An 18,172-nucleotide genomic window follows, 5' to 3' on the forward strand; every position below is an offset into this window, starting at 1 on the left:
GACAGTGGTTACCATTACCTCTGATGGAGGCACAACAGATGTACCTTACTTTCAACATACAGAGCGTGTGAGTCTGGATTGGTAAAATGGCAACAATAAAGGGGGGGGGGTGGGCGTGCAATATAATCTTCTAGAGAAAAGACATTCTTCTTCAGCTGAATCTTAGGATCTAGTAACTTTCCATTATTTGTTTGCTGAACGATGAAATGGGAAAAAATGTTGTATAAAGATCTGTGTATTCTAAAAATATTCTTATCTGCTCAAGTTTTGTAGAAATTCTGGCTTCCTCTATTTGGCAGATGAAGTACGGAAAGATAAGGAAGGACGTTGTTAATGAGGGGTAAAGCCCTTTAATTTCAAGCCTTCTAACCTGATTCAAAGCAACATAACTTCACTATAAACTGCAGACAGGCTGGTCTCACCTGTGGGTACAAGACAATAGGAGATGATTAAGGGAACAGGATGTCCTATTGGTTTGAAACAGAAACCAGGGCTGTAGCTGGGAGATGCTGCCAAAACAGATGCATTCGGATTCTGACCTTGGTCCTGTTTTCTGTGCTTTTGCATTGCTTCTGGAGCCAGTCACCAGCCAGCCCCTACTTCCTCGGTTCAGAGATACTGCAGTTAGGTTCATAATGTGGCCTGAAGGGCCTTCCCAAAGAAGCACATCTCAGTTTCCCATTGCAAAACCACTTAAAAAAAATTTTTTTTTTAGTTGTAGGTGGGCACAATATCTTTATTTTATTTATTTTTTATGTGGTACTGAGGCTCAAACCCAGTTCCTCACACATATTAGGCAAGAGCTCTACCACTGAGCCACAACCCCAGCCCTCAAAACCACTTTTTAATTGGAAGTTTTAGGACAGGGGAGGTGAGAGTCCAGATGAACAGTTTTATTGGAGATTATTTTATATTTGGAAAATGATGATCAAATTAAAAGTTAACTTGGTCTTGGGTGATAGGAGCAGATGACTTCCAGGAGGCAGAGAAGGTGAGCTGTTAGGTTCTTGGGAATGTTGTGACAGCAGTACATCTCAGGTCCCTGTGGCATCAGGACATCCAGAAGCCTCAGGTCATTCTAGATTAGTCTATGGTTGCCCAGTTGGAGTGGGAACAGGCTGGGAGAGCTGTGGCCTGGAGCAGTGGCAGGAAGCTGGATGGCTTAGCATGTAACACAGGCGGTATCTGCAGAGCTCAACTGTGAGCCAGCAGGGCACTCTTACCCATTCTGGTTGTGCCCAGTGTTCCTTTCTTGGGTAGTTTTCAGTGTCTTAGGACTCCTGCTAGCATCTCATTTGTACACAGTCATGTGTAGTTTTAGTTCCTATTCATTTAACACTTTTCCTTCCAATGCCGTGCTTCAGAAAATTTTAAAAACAGCGCTGTTCATCTGCAGTAGCCAAGGACAGAAGGACTGAGTGAGAGTAATAGGAAACAGTAGCTGGGAGGGGCAGTGCTTAGAGAGGGCGGGAGCTGACTGTCCTCACTGGTGGAGGTGGAATACTGCTAAAGCAATGCAGGGCAGCTGCACTCCCCAAAAGGCTGACAGCACATGCCTACAGGGGCTGCTTGTTCCAGGCAGTATTTTAGGAGGAAACAATGAGTTCTAAATAATAATAATAATAAAATAATGACTGAGTTTGTCTTAATTTAATAGACTCTTTGATGTGTATTATATATGGTTTTGGTATTAGCAATTGCCAAGAATGTGACACAGATGTAGGAAGATGTATTTAATGTATTTTATAAAAATAAGTCCTAGCAATTATATAACATTTTAGTTCATAGATTTGGGGGTTTACTGGGAATTGAATTCAGGGGTGCTTTACCACTCAGTTACAACCCAGCCCCTTTTCTTTTTTATTTTGACACAGGGTTTCACTAAATTGTTTAGGGCCTCATTAAGTTGCTTAGGCCGGCCTAAAACTTGCAATCCTCTTACCTCAGCCTCTCCAGCCTCCTGGTTGCTGGGATTACAGGCATGCACCACCATGCCCAGCTAATTTATGGAATGTTTTACAGTTATTTCACACAGTTTCACTAGAAATGCAAAGCAAACATCCCCATTTTACCGAAGATAAAATGATATGGTAGCTTTTGGCTCTTGTACTATGCAGATACCCTCAACTGCTTTGTGAACTAGTCTTGTGCTACTTTGGACCTAGACAGTAGTCACATTAGACAACTACAGTTATTATTTGGTTATTCTAAAAAGACAGTCAACCTGAACTTTGTTTTAAGTACAAAATGAGCTTTTCACCAGTGACGACTGCTAACATGATTCACTGGGTGACATCTTATACTTGTAGCATCATAACTTATTAAGATGTGTATGTAATAGTTTCGAGTTCTGAAATCAATATTTACTTGATCAGCTGTGGGACATAGTGCAACTTTTAAAACCATGCACTATACCTTCAGTAGCATTGAGCAAATGGACCTAGGAAGAACTGGGCATCTCTCTGGCCCTCAGGTTGAACGTGAAACCTTGGTGGTTATGGGCTGGGGAGGGAGTCCTGGGACAGGAGCACATACCTTTCTCCCAGGACTTGGTGAGGATGCAGGCAGCAAAGTACTCCAGGCAGCTACAAGAGTTTTCATGAAGAAACCTGAGGGTAGAGTCTAGCTTCAAGGATCAAGGACCAAAACATGCATTGCTTGGGCCAACATTCTGAAGAGCTCCTGAAAGAAGGTTGACAGGATGCAGAGTTGCATCAAAGAAAGAAGCTCCCAAGACCTTAGATACCTACTTGAATGTAGACCATGTGACTCCCATGTAGCAGGAGAACACAGTTAGGGCAGCAGGGCCTTCTGTCCTAGATGTAGAAGGCATGATTAAAAGGGAAAGGCCTTTTGCTTGTCCCCACAAATGAGTACCTTGTTCCACATTCTCCAAGCTCTCTCTGCATCCGCTTACTCTTATTGAGGCGTCATCTCATTAGTGCTCTCCAGGCCTTGTGTCCTTCCATCAGCTCACATTCTCATTACCTACAGCTCTCCAGGCCTTGGGGGTGCACAGGGCATGGTTTAGAGGGTGGCCAAACCTGAATAGTTAAGTATGAATAAGCGAATGCAGTGCTGGATGGAAGCCACAGGGCACAGTAGTGTGGTGTGTGTGGTCAGCAAGGTTCTTGCAGACGTGATCGTCATCGAGGCACCAATAATGCTCTGACCCATTGTTGCAGCACTGGCGGCTACTCCGAGATGCCCTCTGAGCACTGTGATTACTCAGGTGGCTGTTCCCTCTCAGAGGAAAGAGTTGTTCTGGGAGTGAAGAGGCATGTGCAGTTCTCCCTGGAGTTTTCCTTTGTGCAGGACCAGTCAGTTCCTAGTTGATTCTGCCCCTGCAGTTTGCCACCTTAAGTCAGCGAGCCCTGCCTCTGAGACAGTGACAATTTCTGGTGAAAGGGTTGGGCTGGGGTCTATTTAAACCTGCCCAGAAACTAATAATAAGTTTCATAATTTTATTTCCCCAGTTCACAACATCAAGAAATGCAGGGTTCTTGTCAGAGTTGCTTGAAAATAGCCTTTATTCCCTTCCATAATAAATGAAAAATATCTTATTAAGAGATCATTTATTCCTTCATCAGAAGTTTGGGATGTTTCCTTTTTGAAAAAATGTAACTTTCAGAAACTATGCCTAAAGCACCCCCATCTCACTGTGTGTGGGGAACTCGGCTCACCTAGGGATGAATATCGTTCACTTTGGAATATAAAGTAACTCTGAAATCAAGAACATCTGGGCAGTGATTTTATTGTATTATTTGCAGGAAGAAGGAGGACAGTGCAAATTACTTCTTCAGGTAAAAGGCAAAGAATAAAAATCTAATTGGAAGTTAACATTGGCCTGGGCATCGATTTGCAGATGGAAGGGTTCAATAGACAGGGGAGGTTTTGTAGAGTTAAATTTTTGTATTCTGTCTTTGACTCCTGCACTTAGGAGGTACTTCACATGTTAGATAGTTGAGTGAATGGAGGAGACTAGAAGGCATCGTGCTATGAAGTGAAGAATGTTGAACTTGGGGTCAGAAGAAAAAAGGCTGCAGCTCTAAGTTCTGTTCCCTCCTAGCAGTATGGTCTTCAGCAGGTCCCTTTGCCTCTGTTTATTCAGCTAGAAGAAAGGTATCAATTCAGCATCCCTTCTTCAGGGACCTCATGCTACCCAAACTGGCCTCATAAAAAGTGGGTAAAATAGTTCATGTTTCCATGAGGGAGAAGTTGGTTGCACTAGAGATGTAAAAGGAAAGTGAGCGATCCCAAATCTGATCCTGTTTGTTTTCTGCTGTTGCCATACACTACCACACACTGTTAAACTTCCAGTTATGCACATTAGAGGCCAGTGTGGGTATCCCTGGGCTAGAGCTGAGGTATTGGCTGTGCTGGGTGCCTGCCTTTCCCAGCTTCTGCAGCTGCCCACATTCCTTGGCTCATGCCCCTTTCTTCTGCCTTCAGAGCCAGCAGTCTTGCATCTTTATGACCCTGCTCCCATTTCCATGTCTTTGTAAAGCCTACAAATATAACCCACTCTGGGGGAGGGTCTTTGATTTTATGAGCTATGAGGTTAGATTGGGCCTGTCAGAACAATCAAGTCTACTGTCCCTGTCTCGAGGCCTTGACTTAATCACATCTGCGAATTTCTTTTTGCCATGTTAAGGAGTCGTTGGGACATCGATGGGGCATCTCTAATTCTGTCTCCCATACCCATAATCTATAGGTTGCTCTACAGGGAACAGAAGTATAGTGGAGAAAGCACTAAAATGATTCTCACAAAACCTGGAATCAGGCCAGTCATCTATCCCTCTAGGTCTCTTGTTTTATGCATCTAAAAAATTGGCAAGTTGATTTTGGAAGCATTCAATAGATAATGGTTCTGAAACTCTTGTGCCTCAGAGTGGCTTCGAGAACTTGTTATAACACTAGTGAGATGAGGCCTGAGAATTTATGTTTCCAACAAGTTCCAAGGAACTTGTCTAGGGACCACACTTGGAGAACTACTGAACTAAATTTGTCTTTAAGGTGCTTTCTTTAAGGCCCTGTATCCTGCAGGGTTTCCTCTTTGGATCAACACAGGTAATTAATTGTGCTTTGTAGCAAAAAGAATCAAGCATCATTTTATTGATGTAACTTCCTGGTGAGCCATGAGTTACCTTTCTTTTGTTAAAAAGATGGGCTGTGTGGTCTGTGGGCTGGTCAGAGTGGGGAGCTTCAGGATGCCCTGCGGGGACAGGGAGGCAGATGTTGAGGTCTTGATCCTTATCTGTGAGCTGGGGTGATGACAAGGCCCGCTCTGCAGTTGCTTTTCACGCAGTAGTCTGTGTAGATCATCTGGTGTATGCCTGGCACGTGGTCAGCTTGGGTCACATTACTGAGCACTTTTGATCCAGCCACTGTTGGGAGTCTGCCCTCACGATATTGCTCTGAGGTGGGTCACTCCCACTTTTTTCCCCCTTAAATACATGGATTGATTGATTGGTTTTATTTATTTATTTATTTATTACACAAATGGAGCACAACTTTTTATTTCTCTGGTTGTACATGATGTAGAGTCACACCATTCATGCAATCACATCCATATGTAGGGATAATAATGTCCATCTCATTCCACTATCTTCCCCACACATGCTTGTCGCCTCTTCTTCCTCCCTCCCCTCTGCTCAATCCAAATTCCCTCCATTTCACCCCCCCATTATGGATCAGTATCCACTTATCAGAGAAAACTATGTGGCCTTTGCTTTTTTGGGATTGGCTTACTTTACTTAGCATGATGTTCTCCAACTCCATCCATTTACCCATAAATACAATAATTTCATTCCTCTTTAAGGCTGAGTTATATTCCATTGTGTACTTATACCACAGTTTCTTTATCCAAATTCATTTATTGAAGGGCATGTGGCTGTTTCCACAGTGTAGTTGTTATGTCACTCCTACTTTCGCAGATGGAGGGAACAAAGGTTAGGAATTTGGCCAGGAAGGCAGAGGTAGACAATGTAGAGTCATTTACCAACCAGTTGTGTAGGTTCCAGAGTTCACACACTTAACTCTTGTACAGAATTGCCTCGCATAGTTGATCCCTTCCTGTATCAGTGAGGGTATTTTGATTGCAAGTTATACAACTTAAAAATGAGATTTCTCTGTGTGTGTTTCTTAAGTATCTTGTCGTGTAACCAATCTGGAGGCAGGTGGTCCTGGAGGAGGTTAGTGTGGTGCTCAGCAGTGTTCACAGTGGGTCCAGATCCATATCTTGTCATGCTACTGTTCCCAACAGATGGGTTTTGTCTTCAGGACTGTCCCCTTGTGATCATAAGATGGCTGTCACAGAACCTGCTGTCCTGTATCAGAGACTGAACAAGAAGATGACCTGCTCCCTTGTCTCCTCCCTCTGTAAGGGAGTAAAGCTTTCACAGAGGCCCGTTCCATGCAGACTTCCCTGCCAGAAATGCTTGGCCTCCTGTTTCCAGATGGCCACTGCTAACTGAGAGTCCCTACCAGGGTAGGGAGGGCCTGAAGCCCAGCCCTCAGGGTAGCTGAATGCTCAGGCTCCCTTAGTAAGAAAGGCAGCAGGAATGGCTGCCTGTTGCTCACTGACAGACCAGCCTTACTTCATTCCCTCAAGTTGGTGACACGACCTTTTTCCTGAAGGTGCCCTGTGGCACAGACAAAAGGAGCCTGTCTAGTGCTGCTGGAAGTGCTGTGGACTGCCCTTGGCTGACTACACGCCTGATGAGCTTTGCTTTCTCGGCAAGGGTATGAGGGCACATGATCACATTTATTGATTTGGGGCACCCAGAAGGATCTTGGTCTTGTGAATGGAGGACAAGGCTCTTGAAGGACTTGTCTTACAGCCCTATTCTCCCATTTGTCTCTGGAGGCTGCTGTCCATTCTGACCTGGAACAAGGTCCCTCACCTCTGGTGCCTCAGCCATCTCATCTCTATAGTGAGATGGTACGGGGCCCCTACCCCACGGGCATCACCACAACCATCCTGACACATAGTGACGTGGGCTCCAGTGTTGCCAGCCTTGGTTAACCATCAGCATTGGTACTGGGAGGGCTTGAGCCAGCTTCACTGCTTAGGAAACACTTTTTGCTTTTTGTTCTTTTTGTTGTTGCTATTGTTTGTTTGGTCATTTTGTTTTGTTTTGGGTAGAAGCAGAAACAAAGATCCCTGTCTTCAGTTAGCCTTCCAGGGTGTGCCAGGCCACCTAGAGAGTCCACACCCTTCCTCAGTAGGGCTACGTGTGGTTGAATGTTATGAATATGATTGTTGTTGATGGGACACCTATTTCCTATGCTGACAGGAAGAGCATTCATAGCCCACATCACAGGAACCACAGAGATGTGCCCCACTTTAAGAAAACCTGACCATATAAGGAGGAGCATCATAATTACAGAATAATGTCTCACTTAGCCAGGAATTCATGGCAGTTCTCCTAGTGCATTTAAAATAGGACTCATGTATAAAAATACCATTTCCATACAGGAGCCCATATTTTCTGAAAAGGGAAATATACTTGTATTGGGCATTTGGGGTAAGTAGATCAAAAATAAAAATAACATCTTATAAATATAAGAACTAGAAACTAAGTTCCACTTTTAATTCTAAAAGGTTTATATTTATCTCTACTACCTTAACCCTCTCCTCCTACCCTAGATTTTCACAGCAGAAATACACAGGATCTGCAGGCAGCTCATGATGGCAGTGAGTGTCAGGCATGTGAGTGAGTGGACTCCAGGGACATCAGCAGCAGAACTGGTCACACCACTCTCTGGCGTGTCCGCCACGTGCTGTAGGGTCAGTGGTCTCGCCCCAGTGTGGTGTTCCACTTGACTTGAGATCATTAGTGAGGACTGGCCTTAAAACACATTGTGAATCCTTTCCTGTGCATGGTCAGCGAGTAGCAGTGAGAAGTGGACCAGCCCATCTTGCCATCAGAGATTCCTCTAGCCACAGAGACACTGGCCAAGGTCTAGCCAGCAGGATCTGGGGAAGGCCAGCAGGAGAGAGGCAAATCTGGGATATTCACATGCCTGGCTTCTTCCTTCTTTTCAGAAATGCTCCCACTGCCAGGAGGCCGGCGCCACCCTGGGCTGCTACAACAAAGGCTGCTCCTTCCGATACCATTACCCATGTGCCATCGACGCAGGTAAGCTAAGAACGCATACCCTTGCCCAGGGCATCCAGAGGGACAGGACATACAATTTGGTCATCTCCCTTCTTTATAGTTCTTTTTGCCTCTTCTGGACCTCTTCTGTTTGTAAATTCTAAAAGAATGCAGAGAATAAATATGAAGGAGTAAAATGGGGTAATTTTTTTTTGGTAATTTTTTAATAACAGTTTTCTTTGTCTAATTCACATGTGCTTCGCATATTTAAATGTACAGTTCAGTGTCTTCTAGTGTACTCACAGTTGTGTAGCCATCACCACAGTAGATTTTTTTAACATTTTCATTACCTTGTAAAAAAGCTCCTACCAATCTAGAGTCACTCAACTTCCTTCCCCTCCCCCCAGACACCCCACCCCCACCCCCACCCCCACCCCCGCAACCACCCATCTGCCTTCTAGCTCTGTAGATTTGCCTGTTCTGGGCATTTCATGTAAATGAAGTCATACAGTATGTGACCTTTTGTAACCAGATTCTTTCACATATCGTAGTTAGTTACAAGGTTTATCCATGTTATAGCATGTATTAGTACTTTATTTATTTTTATTGCCAAATAGTATTTTATTGTAAATGATATATACTGCTTTATTTATCCATTCATCAGTTGATGGACATTTGGGTTATTTCCAGTTTTTTATTTTTATGAATAATGTTACGGTAAAACATTCACATAGAAATCTTTATGAGGACATGTGTTTTCAGTACTCTCATGTATTTAACCAAGAGAAGAATTGCTGAGTGGTATGGTAACTCGTGTTTGACCTTTTGAGGAGCTGCCAGGCTTTTCCAAAATAGCTGCACTATTTTACATCACAACCAGCGGTGTATTAGGTTTTAATTTCTCCACATCCTTGCCGACACTTGTTATTATCTGTCTTTTTTATTGTTATTACTGTTATTGTGGTCATCCCAGTGGGTATGAAATGGTATTTCATTGTGGATTTTATTTGGATTTCCCTAATGGCTCATGATGATATGTGTCTCTTGCTTTGCCCATTGTTAAATTGGATTGTCTTTTTATTGTTGAGTTTTAAGAATACTTTGCATTTCTGGATACAAGCACCTATGGAGCTTAGTTTGCAAAAATATTTTCTCCCAGGACTGGAATTGTGGTTCAGTGGAAGAGCACTTGCCTAGTATGTATGAGGCACTGCGTTCAATTCTCAGCACCACTTATAAATAAATTAATAAAATAAAGGTCCATAAATATCTAAAAAAAAAAATTTTAAAAATTATTTTCTCCCATTCTGTGAGTTTTCTTTTCATTCTTAATGGTGTTCTCCAAAGCAAACAATTTTATTTTTTTTAAAATATTTTTTTTAGTTGTAGATGGACACAATACCTTTATTTTATTTATTTATTTTTATGTGGTGCTGTGGATCGAACCCAGTACCTCACACGTGTGAGGCAAGCACTCTGCCACTGAGCCACAATCTCAGCCCAGCAATTTTAATTTTGATGAAGTCTAATATATTTTTTTTCTTATGTTTTTCTTTTGTGTCGTATCAAACCTATGGATTTTGAATAAAGATTTATACCTTTTTTTCCCCAAGAGTTTTTTAGTTTTATCTCCTGAATTTATTTTTTGATCCATTTTAAATTAATTTTTGTATATCATATAAAGTGGTCCCAGTTTATTCTTTTATTTATCTATCTATTTATTTATTTATTTATTTATTTTTATTTATTATTGGCCAGTTTATTCTTCTCCAGGTGGATATCCAGTTGTCCTTGCATGATTTGTAGAAATGACTGTTCTTTCCTCAGTGAATGATCTTGGCACTTTTATTGAAAGTTGATTGACCATAGATGGATGTATGAACTTACTTTCAGTCTGTCTCTAGTGCCCCACTATTTTGATAAAACATAGCTTTTGAAACTGAGTTTTCCAATTTTTTTTTTCCCCTGAAGATTGTTTTGACTATTCTGGGTCCCTTGATGTTCCATGTGAATTTTAGGATCATCTTAGCCATATCTGGAAAAACAAACAGACAAAAACACTGTTGAAAGTTTGATAGGGTTTGCATTGAGTCTATAGATAAAATATCAGGTAAAGTCATCTTAATAGTATTATGTCTTCCAGTCCATGGTCATGGACTGACCTTTCGATTTTGGTCTGTCACAGCTTTGTGGTTTTCAGAGTATACGTTTTACAGTTAAATTTTTTTTTAATATTTATTTTTTAGTTTTAGGTGGACACAATATCTGTCTATTATTTTTATGTGGTGCTGAGGATCAAACCCAGTGCCTCATGCGTGGTAGGCGAGTGCTCTACCACTGAGCCACAACCCCAGTCCTACACTTAATTTTTGCATTATTCATTGAGGGTGTATTGAATACAGTGGATTGGCAAGTGCAGTGGTGCACACCTCTGTAATCCCAGCAACTCAGGAGACTGAAGCAGGAAGATTGCCAAGTTTGAGACCAGCCTCAGCTGGTCAGAATGTCTCAAAATTAAAAGTTAAAAAAAAAAAAAAAAAGGACTAAGGCTGTATGCAACTTAGTGGTAAAATGCTCCCTCGGGTTCAGTCTCCCCACACACAAAAAAAACTTCAATAGATTGATTTTTTTTTTTTTAATATTGATCCCGTATCCTATAACTTTGTTTAACTTGTTTTGTTCTGGTAATTTATAATGAGTTTCTATATGCAAAATCATGACATCTACCAACAGTGATAGTTTTACTTCCTCCTGCCTGATCTAATGCTCTTTATTTCTTTTTCTTGCTTCATTGCCCTGGCTAGAACCTCCAGTAAAATTTAGGCTAAAAATGTTGAGAGCTGACATTCTGATCTTGTTAGCTAAAAAATATGGTGTTAGCTGTTCATAGGTATTCTTGGTTACCCCACTGTATTACTGTGGATGGAATCCAGGGGTGCTGTACCACTGAGCTACATCCCCAGCCCTTTTTATTTTATTTTGAGATAGAGACTGTACCTTGCCTGGCCCGATCTCAAATTTACAATCCTCTTGCCTTAGCCTCATGAGAAAGCTGGGATTACAAGTGTGCACCACCATGCTGGGTTTATCCTTATGTATTCTTGATAGAGCTGAGAGAGTTCCAGTCTAGTCCCAGTTTGTGGAATGTCTTTATCATGAAGTGTTTTGTGTGAGATAGGAAAGACTAACCTCATGCTACTCACCATATATTCCATACTCTGTTTTTCTACACATCAAACGTCCTCCAGTAGATGCCAGCTATATGTCCTACAGTTTAACTCAGTTCTGCACTAACCAGAGTCAGTGTAGACTCCACAGGTTAAAGGCTGTGTCCCACAAACTGTCTACTTCAGATGCCTCTCTCGAGCCCCAGGTTGTGACCTGTGCTTCTGAATGGCCAGGTATAAATCAGGGTTCACAAGACCTCTTTCTAAGGCTTGATCAATGTGCTGGAACCAACTACAAGAAACACTCTACTTTGTTTTTGGTACTGGGGGTTGAACTCAGAAGTGCTTAATCATTGACCCATATCCCCAGCCCTTTTTAATATCTTATTTAGACATAAGGTCTCGCTAACTTGCTGAGGCTAGCTTTGAACTTGTAATCCTCCTGCCTCAGCCTTCTAGTCGTGTGCCACCATACCCAGCTCACTTTACTTTTTTTATCCCCAAATATTTATTTTGCTGTTCTCAATACCTTTATTTTATTTATTTATATGTGGTGCTGAGAATCGAACCCAGGGCCTTGCATGTGCTAAGCGAGCGCTCCACCACTGAGCCACAACCCCAGCCCCACTTTATTTATCTTTACCCATTTATTATGCAGGTTACAGTGGAACAATTCAATGGGAAAGATGCATTGGCACGTGGGAAGGACATGGAGCCTCCATGCCCTCCTCAGATGCACTGCCCTCCAGGAACCTCCATGTACTTAGCAGCCAGGAAGCTCTCAACCCCACAGTTCAGGGATTTTTATGGAGGTTTCATCACTTAGACATGTTTGATTATTAACTCAATCTTTGGCCCCTCTTCCCCTCTCCAGAGAAAGAGGGGTGGAGCTGAAAGTTCTAATCTTCTAATCATGGCTTGTTTTTTCTGATGACCAGTCCCCATCCAGGAACCCATGAAAGACACTCCTATTGCCTGGAAAATTCTGAGGGATTAGAAGCTATGTATCAGGAGCCCAAGTAAAGTCCAGATATAAGGAAAAAAAGCTTCTCCTAGCACTCGTATTTTTAGGAAATTGTAAGGGTTTTCAGAGCTCTGTGCCTGGAACAGGAATGAAAACTAAAATGAGTACTTTTTATTATAAATCAATTGTCTATCACATAGTGGCTGCATTTCACCTGTTGGGATGGAGCGGGCGGGTTTTGCAGTGTGATGCCTGCTGAGGAAGGAAACTCCTCTGCAGGGCATAGGCGCTGCCAATGAGTGGGGCAAGCTTGCGTCCAACAGCTGCAGCAACCTGGGAAAGTAGCCCTCTCAACTTGAGTCTCCCAAGACCTTCACCCAGCCAGCCTCATAATGCCTCCCATCAGATGGAGGGAGTAAAAATGGAGAGAGGTGTGGAGCAGGTGGACAGGCACCAGCAGGCAAGCAGAGACCTCAGGGTTCCTTTCAACCTGTCTCCAGGGCAGAAGTCTCATCAGCTCCCTCACTAGTGCTTAAGCACATCCCCTTCCTTTCCCATCCTTGTCTTTTTGCCCTTCCCTCTTCCGTCTTCTCCAAGTTTCTGAAGGAGGAGCAGCTAAAAAGAACACTGTAGTGCATGTCTGTAATCCCAGCGGCTCCGGAGGCTAAGACAGGAAGATCTCAAATTCAAAACCAGCCTCATCAATGGCGAGGCGCTAAGCAACTCAGTGAGACCCTGTCTCTAAATAAAATTCAAAATAGAGCTGAAAGTGTGGTTCAGTGGCTGAGTGCCCCTGAGTTCAATCCCCAGTACACATACCCCCACCAAAAAGAACAGAAGGGAGAATAATGCTTACTTCAAAGTTAGATTCTTGTGAAGTGTGGTGCTTGTGCCCAAGTGCTCATGCTGAAGGGCAGCTTGGTGGCCGGGGTGCTATTTGACCAGATCGATATATAGGGAAGAAGTAGAGAGTCTTCAGGTATCAGAGAGTTTGGATTTTAGAGTGTCCCTTGCGTTCTCTTTCTTGCCCTGAATGTTTTTGTCTTGGATCTGTGCTATTCACCCTGGGTTGTGGTCCTGCATTTTCAGAAGTTTCTCTAGGAGACTTCCGTTGCAAAAGTACCTCCTTTTTCAGGAGCCAGCCAGTTGCCCAGTTGCCTTTTCTTGTTTTCATTGTGTTACCTTTTTACATCAGAATGTTCTGGTGTTTGTTTTTTCCACTCAAAGCTTCCTGGTTTTTTTTTTTTTAATATTTATTTTTTAGTTGTAGCTGGACACAATGCCATTATTTTATTTTTAATGTGGTGCTAAGGATCAAACCCAGGGCCTCGTACATGCCAGGCGAGTGCTCTACTGCTGAGCCACCACCCCAGCCCTGCTTCCTGGTTTTTAAATGAGAATTCTAAGTGTTATGTTTGGATGTTATGTTTGGATTCTTGATTATTATGGGAAATCCTGAAAAAATTGGCTTTTCCAGACAGTGGCTGAGAAGCAGTGGTCTCCCACACTAAGGCTCTTTTCAGAAATATTAGGCTGAGCATCCAGGCAGGCAGACGGGTAACCACATCCTTCCCATCACGTTTCTTGTGCAGCAGGGCACCAGCCATGTCAGCAGACAGGCTCACAGCAGGCACCCGCTGTGGTTGCTCTGTTGCTCCCCCTCCCAGGCTGCCTCCTGTATATGGTTTCTCATGGGATAAAGTTCACTGCTCAGGGGATCTTTCCACAATGATGGAAGTGCTCTAGATCTGCACACTCCAGTATGATGGCCACTGCCAGATGTGACCATTGAGCACTTGCAATGTGGCTAGTGGGCTGGGCATGGTGGTGCACGTCTATAATCCTAGCAGCTCCAGAAACTGAGGCAGAAGGATCTCGAGTTCAAAGCCAACCTCAGCAAAAGCAAGGCACTAAGCAACTTAGTGAGACCCTGTCTCTAAATAAAATACAAAATAGGGCTGGGGATGTGGCTCAATGGTTAAGTAACCCTGAATTCAATCCCTGGTCATCCACCCAACCCCCCCCCCCCCAAAAAAAAAGAAAAGAAAAAGGAAAGGAAATATGGCTAGTGGGTCTGAGGAAATTAACTTTTTTTCACTTGAGTGGCTGTGTGTAACTCGCTAATGGACAGCGGCCTTAGAGCTACCTTGATCAAGTCTAGGCAGAAGGTTGGGAAGAGAGCCAAGAGCGCCCACTAGTAGATGCTTACCCAGGCCACCTCCCCACCCCACAGCCAGAAGCAGGGCCTCCTTGATTAGTTGAGGGTTAATAAGCAAATGATACCTGTCACTTTCTCTGATCCAGCCTGTCATGTGCCTGCCCAGTTAAGCTGGTAGCATCTCTGTTTAACAGCAGTTGGTGGCCAAACATCCAGTGAAAGGATAAGGTGGTCTTTGGCCCTCCAGCTTTAGTCCCCTAGCTGCTGGACTCTGCTGGGACCAAAGAAGCAGCTTCACAAGAGTATACACATGGGCATTTGTCTTTTTGATGACCTGTCACAGGGACTCAAGGCCTGCACTGCTCTTAGGGATAGATGCCTGTATTTACTCCATGGCCTTCTCAGTCAGGAGTTTCTGCTCTGTGTAGATCTATGTCCAGGAAAGAGCTATTCATTGATTGACTTTCTTTTTAATCATAACCAAGATGAGTCCCTGAGTTTAAGAGGCCCTAATCTCTCAGTGGAATAAGGAACAGTGTAACATTTTCATCTCTGCTTTGCTGTCAACCACCCAAACCTTTAAAGAGCTGTTGATGTCGCAGGGAAAACTTTTATTGCTAGGATGTCTCCATGGAAACAGAATCTTTGTCTTACAATGATCTCTGGTGCCTACAGCTTCCCCCACCTGACACTGGTCCTGCATTTCTGACATCCTCGTTAGCAGTTGTGGTCCGCTTGTTATGTCACAGGCACAGGATTTGGCTCCAGGTAGAGGATGCAATAAAAAGAACATGAGCTCTGGCTTAAAAAAAATTTTTTTAATGTATTTAATGCAATGAGCCATAACAATTAAGACAGACGGAAAAAAGGGCTGTGGTAGCTCATTAATAATTCTACTGTGCATAAAGAATCTTGCCTGGAGGGGATTTTCCTTTTACTCTCATGAAGAAACACAGCTGGGAATTTTACTCTGCAGCCACCTTTGCAGCAGCATTTCAGAGCTGCTCTTTCTGCTGCAGACTTTGATCTTGCAGTAGCAGAGGCAAAGCCCTGTATGGACCATTCTGGATTACTGAGGGTCTTGCCCCCATCGTGGAGGGGAAGCCATCTGCATCACAAAAACCAGTCCCAGTGCCCCATTATTCCCCTCCATGTGTTTCAAGAGCCTAACCCTGCCCCTGAGCAAAGCTGTGTGGAAGACAGTAGTGCTAAGGTAGAGTGTAGCTGAACTGGAGATAGTATCTGATGCCCAGCAGATCCAAAGGACATTAGACTCCTCTTTTCACCTCATCCTTGAGATTGCTCTCCTCAGCCTGGGGTCTGTGTAGATGTCAGGACTATCAGAAGCTTTATGGTACTTTTTATGATGAGGAGCTCAGCAAAGTCACTCGGCCTTTAATAAAGAGAAAGGAAAGTGGCATTCTGTCCTGGGAGTTGGTGTTTGTTTCTGGAAGCTATCTTGACTTGGCCACCTTGTGAGTCTTTCCCAGCTTATGTCATGATCCAGCAAGCTATTTGCTTTTACTTCAACCTGTGGAAATACTGACCAGGCCCTCTGGATAGTGTAGGGTTAGTTTCTTTTTCTTCAAAGAAAACATATAAGGAGACTGATATTGGCTGGCCACTGAAGGGGACAGGCGCTTGTTCCAATCAGAGAGCACTTACTAGATTTCCTCCTGCTCTTTACTCTTGCCCTGAGCAGGACCTGACTGGAGACAGGATAGAAGAGGCACCCCCATGTCCTTCCAGGTTTCTGAGCTCTCTCACTGGTTCTGACCCTGCTAGGGGCAGGAACTGCAGTTCCTGACAGCCTGTGGATATGTACAAGAACTAAAAGAAGCACTTGTTGATACAGTGTTCCTTTGGGGCAGAGGTGGGCACTGTGTCTGGCAGTTTCTCTAGGAGACTTCTGTTCCGAAAGTACCTGGCAGTAGGTCCCAGTTGCCCTTAGTATATACTTTATTTCTTTCCTGCATTTAACTCAGGAAGTACTTGTGGGTTTTAAATTAACACATTTCATTTACTGCCATGCTAGTTGCCTGCTGGGAAAGGGGCCTGGAGGTTAGTGATGATGACTCGATGAGTTCTTGGGCCCTGGGAGCAGAGAAGGCTGCCGGCCCATCCCTAACTTCAGACACGTTTTTACCAGTGGTCTGTCACATCTGGTCACTGTTCTGTGGCTCTGAGGGGAACTGAGCCACCTGTGCTCCCTTTAATGGCACCCTTTGCCACAACATGACCCCCATCTTTGGTTCTGTAAGCCTCTGTGGCATCAGAGTGGCCGAGCTCCATGATGCTGTACTTTCTTTTTGGCCCAGGGTAGAGATTGCCATGTAGCACTGCCAGAGCCCAGGTGAGGAGGACGTGCTTTCCCCAGCTCCAGTTGTCTGTCTCCTGCTGTTTATAAACTCTCTGGCAGATTGGAACAGCAGGAGCCTTGGTCACGCTATGTACTTGTGGGTTTTAAATTAACACATTTCATTTACTGCCATGCTAGTTGCCTGCTGGGAAAGGGGCCTGGAGGTTAGTGACGATGACTCGATGAGTTCTTGGGCCCTGGGAGCAGAGAAGGCTGCCGGCCCATTCTCTATAAGTCAAAAACTCCCAAGGCCATGTAGTGATGTTATTAGTTTGGACAAGTTCTGAAATTTCCTTTTTTGATTTGTTCAGGATATTGAAGACTTAAAAAATTTTCATTTGAGTGTTCCTTTGCTTACAACTATTTCACTTGAAATCTGTGGGTACACAGGCTGTGAATCTGGATCTAGGTTTAAACCAGTTAAATCATAAACTCAACAAGGCTGCCTCCTGCCATGGTGCTCAGGAGATTTCTGAGAATGTGGAATCAGTATTTATTACCATTTTGTCACTATGTCCTGCACCAGTGACCTGGCTGCCAGCCTGCAGAAGCTGTGGTGTGTAGGGTGGGCTCACTCTGGGTTTTCTCGCCAGCTCCATGCCCTGCCTTGTACATGGAGCTCGACTCGCCTGGAGGGAGATGCATCCTTGCTGTCATTGAGAATGCTGTCACATGTCAAAAGTTGGAATAAATCCCTTTTCCTCCAAGGATTAAAAGCACCCTCATGGGATTTTACTTTCCTGTGAAGCATTCAGTGCAGATCATGTGATTTGTATTGGGGGTGTCTCCTGTGTGTCCAGGGATTGTGGGATGCAGGTGACAGCAGGGTTCTCAGGACCACCTGGGTTCTCAATAGAGGAGAAATGCCTCTAGATTTCAGGTGTCTTTGTGAGGAGGCTTTGCCATGAGCCTGTGGAGTGGGGTTAACCTAGAATTGAGAATTGTTAAAATAGCATTATTTGGCCAGGTGTGGTGGCACATGCCTGTAATCCCAATGGCTCAGGAGTCTGAGGCAGGAAGATCATGAGTTCAAAGCCAGCCTCAGCAAAAGCAAGGCACTAAGCAACTCAGTGAGACCCTGTCTCTAAATAAAATATAAAATAGGGCTGGGGGTGTGGCTCAGTAGTTGAGTGTCTCCAAGTCCCTGGTACCCTCCCCTCAAAAAATTATTTGGGGATTATCTCTGGTTATTAAATATGAGCCATCATGGAAACACAGAACAAAATAATAAAATTAAAATCACCTGGGGCTGGGGATGTGGCTCAAGCGTAGCGCCATTGCCTGGCATGCGTGCGGCCCGGGTTCGATCCTCAGCACCACAGACAAACAAAGATGTTGTGTCCACCGAAAACCAAAAAATAAATATTAAAAAATTTTCTCTCTCTCTCTCTCTCCCTCCCTCCCCCCCTCTCTCCGTCCCCC

At 43.8% G+C, this 18,172-nt stretch overlaps 1 protein-coding gene across 6 annotated transcripts in view; it reads left to right on the forward strand.

Moving 5' to 3' along the window:
- The window catches only part of Tcf20 (transcription factor 20), a 102,972-nt gene that overhangs the window by 65,235 nt on the left and 19,565 nt on the right, over positions 1-18,172 (forward strand). For all 6 annotated transcript variants that reach the window (XM_026394297.2, XM_026394294.2, XM_026394296.2 and 3 more), the window contains exon 3: positions 8,051-8,144. In XM_026394297.2, the coding sequence (XP_026250082.1) occupies positions 8,051-8,144 (94 nt within the window). The remainder of the gene's footprint in view (positions 1-8,050; positions 8,145-18,172) is intronic.

Source organism: Urocitellus parryii, chromosome 5 (genome assembly GCF_045843805.1).
Source record: "Urocitellus parryii isolate mUroPar1 chromosome 5, mUroPar1.hap1, whole genome shotgun sequence".
Taxonomy (NCBI): domain Eukaryota; kingdom Metazoa; phylum Chordata; class Mammalia; order Rodentia; family Sciuridae; genus Urocitellus; species Urocitellus parryii.